Source organism: Perca flavescens, chromosome 13 (assembly GCF_004354835.1).
Source record: "Perca flavescens isolate YP-PL-M2 chromosome 13, PFLA_1.0, whole genome shotgun sequence".
In the NCBI taxonomy this organism is placed as follows: Eukaryota; Metazoa; Chordata; class Actinopteri; order Perciformes; family Percidae; genus Perca; species Perca flavescens.
The window spans coordinates 35063071-35074207 of record NC_041343.1 but is presented as its reverse complement, the minus strand read 5'-3'; the positions used below and the strand labels follow the sequence as shown (position 1 = coordinate 35074207).

The 11137-nt window shown below is 42.4% G+C and overlaps 1 protein-coding gene across 1 annotated transcript in view; it reads left to right on the top strand.

Moving 5' to 3' along the window:
• Positions 1–1505: 1505 nt before the first annotated feature.
• ik (IK cytokine) overlaps positions 1506–11137 on the top strand; it is a 17974-nt gene continuing 8342 nt past the window's right edge. Inside the window, exons 1-11 of the mRNA XM_028594984.1 lie at positions 1506–1741; positions 2483–2549; positions 2859–2951; positions 4676–4735; positions 5302–5469; positions 5580–5694; positions 6150–6220; positions 6352–6398; positions 6737–6900; positions 7701–7809; positions 9155–9194. Of these exons, the coding sequence (XP_028450785.1) occupies positions 1732–1741; positions 2483–2549; positions 2859–2951; positions 4676–4735; positions 5302–5469; positions 5580–5694; positions 6150–6220; positions 6352–6398; positions 6737–6900; positions 7701–7809; positions 9155–9194 (944 nt within the window). The 5' untranslated portion in view covers positions 1506–1731. The remainder of the gene's footprint in view (positions 1742–2482; positions 2550–2858; positions 2952–4675; positions 4736–5301; positions 5470–5579; positions 5695–6149; positions 6221–6351; positions 6399–6736; positions 6901–7700; positions 7810–9154; positions 9195–11137) is intronic.

The following is an 11137-nucleotide window of genomic DNA, read 5'->3' as shown; positions in this document are numbered from 1 at the left end:
AGAGTCAAGTTTTAAATAGGAAAAATATCAAAACTCTTTTCATTTTTTTGTAAGAGATGCTAATGGCCTCGTAAGAATCAATTATCTATGCTAAGCTATGCTAAAAGGGGTACTGCCAGACCCGGAGTTTGGCTGAATGGATTCGAGAATGGTAAACCTCAACTTTTTATCTCTGGGGAAGTTGTAAAATTAGCCTATTTCCCCAAAAAGTGGAGTATCCCTTTAACTGCTGTGCTACCACCACCCCTTTTGGCTTCGTGCCTGTGTCCGGACCACATGGAGATATCTGTGAACAAATGGACAATCATTCATGGGGCTGCAGGTAGTGCATCCCAGAATTTTCAATCTAAATGTTCAAATTCACATTCGGCGTTCCAAAAAAGAGTTAGTTTCGATGAGAGGTGATGGTGGTGTTTGGCACTATGACCCTATCTCACCTGCAAATTAAATTGCTGCAAAACTGGTTGCCATGCTTACACACTGATCACAGTGTAAGTGTGGCCTTACTTGCATACTCACTTACTTTGTCACTCAATTTTACTGACTTGCACTAGAAGAAACTGCAATAAAGATTTTTTTTATCTTGGTGATAAGTTTATCCACTTAAAACTTTTTTCTTTAAAATCTACCTTCTCAGATGCAGTTATGTCAAAGCACTCGTCTGTTTGGACTGGCCAGATAGGAACAGCCCTGAATGGGAAGATGGCAGAGCTAAGACTGGCAATGTCCAGGAAAAATGTTACTTAACAATGAGTTAAAATGAGAAATGTGTTTAAAATTAAAATGAGAAATGTGTTTCCCCAGTGAGTGAGTTTAGAAATGTAATACTGAGGGGAAAAAGTGAGCACTTTGAAAAGGTTTTAAAAAGAAAATAAAGTCTAAAGTTAAATGAAGTGAAGTTTTTACTTGAAAAGATTGTACTTGTTTGTACTTGTCAAGTATTTTCTGAAAAAAAATTCAGTAAAGTTTGTATTTGAAAAGACTTGGAATTGTGTGTTCTGTGGAATGAGTACAAATATATGTGCAGGCTGTATAAAAACATAGTTGTGTCAATAATATAAGTGAAAGTACATGGTGTCGTCATATTAGACGCATATTTTTATCCGTAATATAAGTGAAAGTATGTACTATGGAAATAAGTACATATATGCATGTATACATATATGCGTCTTACATATATTAAACATGTATGTGCATATATGGGAAAATATATGGCACTTACATGAACACTAATATAGGCAGCAGACATACATGGGCACTGACATTATATATGTAATTTACATATATTGACATACCGTATATTACATTTCTGTACACATATATACATTTCTATATATATTCTATCTATATATTATATATATATATATATACATTTCTGTGTGTGTGTGTGTGTGTGTGTGTGTGTGTGTGTGTGTGTGTGTGTGTGTGTGTGTGTGTGTGTGTGTGTGTGTGTGTGTGTGTGTGTAATATATGTTTGCCCTGTGGGAGGCAGCAATGTGCCGTAAAGGCATCTAGACCTCCTGAAATTAAAAAAAGAAGAAGAAGAAGTTCCGGTGCGGAATAATAACAACAGGCAGAAGGAAGAAGCTAACAGGCTAGCAGCGCAGATAAACTCACAAACAAACTAACTAACTAACTAACAAACTAACTAACTCTGAGGTGGTGGTGGTGGTGTGTGACGGGTAACGGCTCCTCTTCAGACCGAAGAAGAAGCGCTGAAACTCCGCCGAGATGCCTGAGAGTGAGTCTGTTGGATAACGTTACAGCTCTGTTAGCATGCTAACACGCTAGCCTGCGTTAGCACCATGCTACATCTGACCATCTGACCTAGCTAGAAGCTACCGTTCCGATTAACACACAGGCAGTCAAATAACATGTTAGCTAAACACTGATATTAATGAATAGTCTCTTGTATTAAACGGTGTAGACGCTGGGTCACTGTCTTCACCGGGCTCACTAGGCTTGGTTAGCTCAACGTTAGCTTAACGTTAGCTCTGCTGCTAGCAGCTTCACACCAAACTCCGTTCACGTTTCTGCTGATTTAAAGCTGCCTTGCTCGGCGGCGGAGAGGCAGACACTTTGATAGGGTTTTTCACCGATGGTCTCTTACCAGAGTGGGCTCTGTAACCGTATGTTGGGGTACTGATGTTTGGTTTAGTGTCTCTCTATGGTTGGTGTTTGTTGTCTTTTTATGGCTTTATTTTTCACATGTATTTATTTTGTGTGTGATCCATGTTTCCCTGTTTGTTTGTTGTATTATTTTAGTAATTATCATGTTTAGTTGTGTTTTATGTTGCGTTAGGAGAGGACTCTAAATCAGTCTTCAAGGCTTCCTTTTAATCTGTTGTATACAGTGTATCTCTGTGCAAATTAACTGAAGTTCTTTCTAAATAGTATCATTGTCAGTCTGAGCAGTAACATGCAACTGTGTGTGTGTGTGTGTGTGTGTGTGTGTGTGTGTGTGTGTGTTCTCTGTTTGCAGCTGAGAGTTACTCCAACCCTCTGGCTCCTGAAGGCCATGAGGTGGACGACCACAGATCAGCTGCTCAGTGAGTATTTATACTGTGTGTGTTTCTTTCTTTCTCTGTACTGTGTGTGTGTGCGTGTGTGTTTGTTTCTTTCTCTGTACTGTGTGTGTGTGTGTGTGTGTGTTTCTTTCTCTGTACTGTGTGTGTTTCTTTCTCTGTACTGTGTGTGTGTGTGTGTGTGTGTGTGTGTGTGTGTGTGTGTGTTTCTTTCTTTCTCTGTACGGTGTGTGTGTGTGTGTGTGTGTGTGTGTGTGTGTGTGTTTCTTTCTTTCTCTGTACGGTGTGTGTGTCTCTGTACGGTGTGTGTGTTAAACGTGTGTTTCTCTCCAGGTCCAAACTGACCAATGATGACTTCAGGAAGCTGCTGATGACGCCGAGGGCAACGCCATCCTCGGCCCCCCCCTCCAAGTCCAGACACCATGAGTGAGTTAACCACTGATGGAGAATATTTGGGTTATAAGTCTAGACACCATGAGTTAGTTAAACACTGATGGAGAATATTTGGGTTATAAGTCTAGACACCATGAGTTAGTTAAACACTGATGGAGAATATTTGGGTTATTGATTTCATGCTCAGAGTTAAACAGCTGAATGAAAAGCAGAATTTCTCAGTTATGCCCCCAAATGTTTATACTGTTATACTCATTTATAAGACATTCACTACAGTATGGAAGGGCCTTAAATACAGTAACATAAGATGTACAACACACACATACACTTACACATGCACGCAGACACACACACCAACACACACCGACACGCACGCACGCACACAGACACACATACGCACGCACACAGACACACGCACGCACACAGACACACACTTAAATGCACAGACACACATAGGTAGTATAGTAACTAGTCTGATGGTGTAACTAAAGAAGGTAGTAACTAGTCTGATGGTGTAACTAAAGAAGGTAGTAACTAGTCTGATGTAACTAAAGAAGGTAGTAACTAGTCTGGTTTAACTAAAGAAGGTAGTAACTAGTCTGATGTAACTAAAGAAGATAGTAACTAGTCTGGGGATGTAACTAAAGAAGGTAGTAACTAGTCCAGTGTAACTAAAGAAGATAGTAACTAGTCTGGTTTAACTAAAGAAGGTATTAACTAGTCTGATGTAACTAAAGAAGATAGTAACTAGTCTGGTGATGTAACTAAAGAAGGTAGTAACTAGTCCGGTGTAACTAAAGAAGATAGTAACTAGTCTGGTGATGGAACTAAAGAAGGTAGTAACTAGTCTGATGATGTAACTAAAGATAGTAACTAGTCTGATGTAACTAAAGAAGGCAGTAACTAGTCTGGTGTAACTAGATAAGGTAGTAACTAGTCTGGTGTAACTAAAGAAGGTAGTAACTAGTCTGATGATGTAACTAAAGAAGGTAGTAACTAGTCTGATGTAACTAAAGAAGGTAGTAACTAGTCTGTTGTAACTAGAGAAGATAGTAACTAGTCTGATGTAACTAAAGAAGGTAGTAACTAGTCTGGTTTAACTAAAGAAGGTAGTAACTAGTCTGATGTAACTAAAGAAGATAGTAACTAGTCTGGTGATGTAACTAAAGAAGGTAGTAACTAGTCCGGTGTAACTAAAGAAGATAGTAACTAGTCTGGTGATGGAACTAAAGAAGGTAGTAACTAGTCTGATGGAACTAAAGAAGGTAGTAACTAGTCTGATGTAACTAAAGAAGGTAGTAACTAGTCTGGTGTAACTAGAGAAGGTAGAAGGTAGTAAGTAGTCTGGTGTAACTAAAGAAGGTAGTAACTAGTCTGATGATGTAACTAAATAAGATAGTAACTAGTCTGATGTAACTAAATAAGATAGTAACTAGTCTGGTGTAACTAGAGAAGGTAGTAACTAGTCTGATGATGTAACTAAAGAAGGTAGTAACTAGTCATATTTAACTAAAGAAGGTAGTAACTAGTCTGATGTAACTAAAGAAGATAGTAACTAGTCTGGTGTAACTAGAGAAGGTAGTAACTAGTCTGGAGTAACTAAAGAAGGTAGTAACTAGTCTGGTGTAACTAGAGAAGGTAGTAACTAGTCTGATGATGTAACTAAAGAAGGTAGTAACTAGTCTTATTTAACTAAAGAAGGTAGTAACTAGTCTGATGTAACTAAAGAAGGTAGTAACTAAATGTTTTTTTCCCAGAATGCCGAAGGACTACAACGAGGATGAGGATCCTGCAGCGAGGCGAAGGAAGAAGAAGAGGTGAGAGAATCTGTCAGAGACCTGATCACGCAGGTCAGGTTTTTCCAGATGTTAGGTCTGGGTCTGACCCACCATCCAGATGTTGGGTCTGGGAACTCACCATTGGTCAGGGCTCAATCGGAGGGGCGGGATAAACGGTTGTCTTCCAGATTCCCTCTGCTCCAATAGGATAGCTCTCCAACCAATCAGTGCAGAGCTAGCTGATAGATTAAACTATAAACTCTGAACACATCTTCCTTTTTTAGAGCCGTTCTTTTCTCAAAGAACAGCTGAACTCCAAGTCTTCCAGAAGACCTCTGTTCACCAGCAGCAGCAGCAGCAGCCATAAGCCCCGCCCACCCACTCTATACACAATGTGATTGGCCCAGCCAGAGTTTGGTTTTTCCAGCTCACAAGCCATCGGAGAGTTGGTAGACGGGTCTAGATTTCTAGTTGCTCTATACGTCAGCGGAATAATTTGCGTAATTGTCCAAAGCCTCTGGGGATTTAAAATAAGAAGTAAGAACTTAGTGTTGAAACTGACCAATCGGTGTGTTCGTCCCTGACGTGTTGCCTTGTCGTTGCAGCTACTATGCTAAGCTACGTCAGCAGGAGATGGAGCGAGAGAGAGAGCTGGCGGAGAAGTACCGAGACCGAGCCAGAGAGAGAAGAGACGGAGTCAACAAGGACTACGAAGAGACAGAGCTCATCAGCACCACCGCTAACTACAGGGCTGTAGGACCCACTGCTGAGGCGTGAGTAATGCTAAGCTAATCGCTAACTACAGGGCTGTAGGACCCACTGATTAATGCTAAGCTAACAGTGCTAATGTGTGTGTATATTTAATTGTGTGTTTGTGCTTCAGAGATAAGTCTGCAGCAGAGAAGCGTCGTCAGCTGATCCAGGAGTCTAAGTTTTTGGGAGGTGACATGGAGCACACTCACTTGGTGAAAGGTCTGGACTTCGCTCTGCTGCAGAAGGTCAGACTTCCCTCGCTGGATAGCATGTAGCATTTAGCTTGTAGCATGTAGCATCTGAAAAACGCTTCCATTAAACTGCTATTAAAGGATTACATTGGTGTTAAAGTGTGTGTGTGTGTGTGTCTCTGTGTGTGTGTGTGTGTGTGTGTGTGTGTGTGTGTGTGTGTGTGTGTGTGTGTGTGTGTCTCTGTCTCTCTGTGTGTGTGTGTGTGTGTGTGTGTGTGTGTGTGTGTGTGTGTCTCTCGGTCTCTGCGTGTGTGTGTGTGTCTCTCTGTCTGTGTGTGTGTCTCTGTGTGTGTGTCTCTGTGTGTGTGTGTGTGTGTGTCTCTGTCTCTGTGTGTGTGTGTGTGTGTGTGTGTGTGTGTGTGTGTGTGTGTGTGTGTGTCTCTCGGTCTCTGTGTGTGTGTGTGTGTGTGTGTGTGTGTGTGTGTGTGTGTGTGTGTGTGTGTGTTTAGGTGAGAGCTGAAATCACCAGTAAAGAGAGAGAAGAAGAAGACATGATGGAGAAAGTCCAGAAAGAGGCCAAGTATGAACCAACCTGTCATTTCTCTCATAATTCTTTTTTTTTATGCCCTTTTCTGACATTTTTGTAGGTTTTTTTTCGACATTATTTTTGAAAACACTAAATGGTTTCTACATCCTGTCTTTTTTTTTTAGGAAAGACGTGGAGCCAGAGGAGAAGATCGAGTTTAAGACTCGTCTCGGTGAGTCTGATCAGCTGCTTTTATTCTGAAAGTATCTGATCAGCTGCTTTTATTCTGAAATGATCTGATCAGCTGCTTTTATTCTGAAAGTATCTGATCAGCTGCATTTATTCTGAAATGATCTGATCAGATGCTTTTATTTTGAAATTATCTGATCAGTGCCTTTATTCTGAAATTATTGTCACGTGATCGTACCATCGTAGGAACAAGTATCTCAAGAAAATACTAATGGAAAGATTCTGATTGGCTGACAGTGTCTTTCTCTGCCGTGTCATGTTGTAAACTCAGAAGGATTCTGATTGGCTGACTGCTTGGTCTGAATGTACCCCCCCCCCCAGGCAGGAACATCTACCGCGTGGTGTTCAGGACGGGCGTGGTGGAGAGGAACGAGCTCTTCCTGCCCGGCAGGATGGCCTACGTGGTCGACCTGGACGATGAGTTCACCGACACAGACATCCCCACCACTCTGATCCGCAGCAAGGCCGACTGTCCCAGCATGGAGGTACACAACTCCCTCTTATGTCACCTTATGTCATCTGTATGCCGACTGTTCCAGCATGGAGGTACACATCTCTAACCTCCTGCCTTTATGTGGCCTTTATGTTGCCTTTATGCTGCTTTTTTGTGGCCTTTATGTCGCCTTTATGTCGCCTTTATGTGGCCTTTATGCCGCCTTAATGTGGCCTTAATGTGGCCTTTATGCTGCTTTTTTGTGGCCTTTATGTCAGCTTTATGCGGCCTTTATGTTGCCTTTATGTTGCCTTAATGTGGCCTTAATGTGGCCTTAATGTGGCCTTTATGTGGCCTTTATGTGGCCTTAATGTGGCCTTTATGCCGCCTTTATGCCGTCTTTATGTGGCCTTAATGTGGCCTTTATCCTGCCTTTTTATGGCCTTTATGTGGCCTTTATGCCGCCTTTATGTCGCCTTTATGTTGCCTTTATGTGGCCTTTATGTGGCCTTTTTAGGTCACCTTTATGTCTCCTTTTTGTCGCCTTTATGCCGCCTTTTTGTAGCCTATATGAAACATTCATGTAGCCTTTATGTGGCCTTTATGCTGCCTTCTTGTGTTGCCTTTTTGTAGCCTTTTTATGTCGCCTTTTTGTGTCGCCTTTTTATGTCCCCTTCATGCCACCTTTATGTCTGATCTTTAACAGACCAACCAATATCTCTCTCTGTGTGTATCTGTTCTGTAATGTTACCTCTAACATTATATATCTCTCTGTGTGTCTGTTCTATATGTTATATCTCTCTGTGTGTGTGTTCTATAACGTTATATCTCTGTGTCTGTGTGTGTTTTCAGGCTCAGACAACTCTGACCACCAACGACATCGTGATCTCGAAGCTGACCCAGATCCTGTCGTATCTCCGACAGGGAACCCGACACAAGAAGATCAAGAAGAAGGACAAAGGTAACGGAGTATATATAATAATATAATAATATTATAACACTGGAGTATCAGGAGACTGAGAGGCGTAGTGTTTTCATACTAAACCTCGTAGTATTTCAGGACACAAGGTGTAGAAGATCATGACCGGAAATTGAAGATTTGAGACTGAAAGTTGCAGCATACGACTTTTAGATGTATTTCGCTAATAAAAGGCGTAGTTTATTTAAACGTATTTGGACACTTTGAGTTCTTGTATTCTAATAACAATCGTCTTCGTATTTTTTAGACTAAAACTCAAAGTATTTCACGACCAAAGTTGACAGTAAAAGTCACTACAACACTAAAGTTGTAGTATTTTGAGACCTAAAGTTGTAGTATTTTGAGACTTAAAGTTGTATTATTTTAAGACTTAAAGTGGTAGTATTGTGCAGATTTTCCAGTACAGGTTGTAGTATTTGTGATGGAGGGTGAGAGAGGACAGGTGAGAGGTGAGAGAGGTGAGAGAGGACAGGTGAGAGGTGAGAGAGGACAGGTGAGAGGTGAGAGAGGACAGGTGAGACGTGAGAGAGGACAGGTGAGAGGTGAGAGAGGACAGGTGAGAGGTGAGAGAGGACAGGTGAGAGGTGAGGGAGGACAGGTGACAGGTGAGAGAGGACAGGTAACAGGTGCGAGAGGACAGGTGACAGGTGAGAGAGGACAGGTGACAGGTGAGAGAGGACAGGTGACAGGTGAGAGAGGACAGGTGAGAGGTGAGAGAGGACAGGTGAGAGGTGAGGGAGGACAGGTGACAGGTGAGAGAGGACAGGTGACAGGTGAGAGAGGACAGGTGACAAGTGAGAGAGGACAGGTGAGAGAGGACAGGTGACAAATGAGAGAGGACAGGTGAGAGTGGACAGGTGACAGGTGAGAGAGGACAGGTGACGGAGGACAGGTGACAGGTGAGAGAGGACAGGTGACAGGTGAGAGAGGACAGGTGAGAGAGGACAGGTGACATGAGAGAGAGGACAGGTGAGAGGTGAGAAAGGAGAGGTGAGAGAGGACAGGTGAGAGAGGACAGGTGACAGGTGAGAGAGGACAGGTGAGAGAGGACAGGTGACAAGTGAGAGAGGACAGGTGACAAGTGAGAGAGGACAGGTGAGAGAGGACAGGTGACAAGTGAGAGAGGACAGGTGAGAGAGGACAGGTGACAGGTGAGAGAGGACAGGTGACATGAGAGAGAGGACAGGTGACATGAGAGAGAGGACAGGTGACATGAAAGAGAGGACAGGTGAGAGGACAGGTGACAAGTGAGAGAGGACAGGTGATAGGTGAGAGAGGACAGGTGAGAGAGGACAGGTGAATGACTTCCCTTGTGTTTGTGTTTCAGGTAAACTGGACGATAAGAGAGCTCCGGAGGCTGATCTCAGGTGAGTAGCAGGAACTCTTCTAGAGCTCTAGCGCGTGTGCTTGTGGAAGTAAAACCTCTGTTAGTATTTAGATTAGGATCCATGAAGTACTACACTACCCACAAGCGAGAGGTATTGTACCTTTGACTTGTTTTGCCGTTGAACCGAGTGAAATGTTTAGTGTTGTGTGTTCCTCTGGAAGCTGGTTGGCTTTGATCAGGACTCTAATCTTTTTATATATCAGGACTCTAATCTTTTTATTTAGCAGGACTCTAATCTTTTTATATATCAGGACTCTAATCTTTTTATTTATCAGGACTCTAATCTTTTTATGTATCAGAGATATTAAACCCTTCAGATATAGAGACGCTACACAACCAGGCACACACTGTTGGCTGTTATGGCTCTGTCTCTGTGTCCTCTCCATCTCACTCTGTCTCTGTGTCCTCTCCATCTCACTCTGTCTCTGTGTCCTCTCCATCTCACTCTGTCTGTGTCTCTATGTTGTCTGTGTCTCTATGTTGACTCTCTCTCTGTCTGTGTCTCTATGTTGACTCTCTCTGTCTCTGTCTGTGTCTCTATGTTGACTCTCTCTGTCTCTGTCTGTGTCTCTATGTTGACTCTCTCTCTGTCTGTGTCTCTATGTTGACTCTCTCTCTGTCTGTGTCTCTATGTTGACTCTCTGTCTGTATGTGTCTCTATGTTGACTCTCTCTCTGTATGTGTCTCTATGTTGACTCTCTCTGTATGTGTCTCTATGTTGACTATCTGTCTGTGTCTCTATGTTGACTCTCTCTCTGTATGTGTCTCTATGTTGACTCTCTCTCTGTCTGTGTCTCTATGTTGACTCTCTCTCTGTCTGTGTCTCTATGTTGACTCTCTCTCTGTATGTGTCTCTATGTTGACTCTCTCTCTGTATGTGTCTCTATGTTGACTCTCTCTCTGTATGTGTCTCTATGTTGACTCTCTCTGTATGTGTCTCTATGTTGACTCTCTCTGTATGTGTCTCTATGTTGACTCTCTGTATGTGTCTCTATGTTGACTCTCTCTCTGTATGTGTCTCTATGTTGACTCTCTCTCTGTATGTGTCTCTATGTTGACTCTCTCTGTATGTGTCTCTATGTTGACTCTCTCTGTATGTGTCTCTATGTTGACTCTCTGTATGTGTCTCTATGTTGACTCTCTCTCTGTCTGTGTCTCTATGTTGACTCTCTCTGTTTGTGTCTCTATGTTGACTCTCTCTCTGTCTCTATGTTGACTCTCTCTGTCTGTGTCTCTATGTTGACTCTCTCTCTGTATGTGTCTCTATGTTGACTCTCTCTGTCTGTGTCTCTATGTTGACTCTCTCTCTGTCTGTGTCTCTATGTTGACTCTCTCTGTCTGTGTCTCTATGTTGACTCTCTCTCTGTATGTGTCTCTATGTTGACTCTCTGTATGTGTCTCTATGTTGACTCTATCTCTGTATGTGTCTCTATGTTGACTCTCTCTCTGTATGTGTCTCTATGTTGACTCTCTGTATGTGTCTCTATGTTGACTCTATCTCTGTATGTGTCTCTATGTTGACTCTCTCTGTGTCTCTATGTTGACTCTCTCTGTATGTGTCTCTATGTTGACTCTCTCTCTGTCTCTATGTTGACTCTATCTCTGTATGTGTCTCTATGTTGACTCTCTCTCTGTCTGTGTCTCTATGTTGACTCTCTCTGTTTGTGTCTCTATGTTGACTCTCTCTGTCTCTATGTTGACTCTCTCTCTCTGTCTGTGTCTCTATGTTGACTCTCTCTCTGTATGTGTCTCTATGTTGACTCTCTGTCTGTGTCTCTATGTTGACTCTCTGTCTGTGTCTCTATGTTGACTCTCTCTCTGTCTGTGTCTCTATGTTGACTCTCTCTCTGTCTGTGTCTCTATGTTGACTCTCTGTCTGTGTCTCTATGTTGACTCTCTCTCTGTATGTGTCTCTATGTTGAC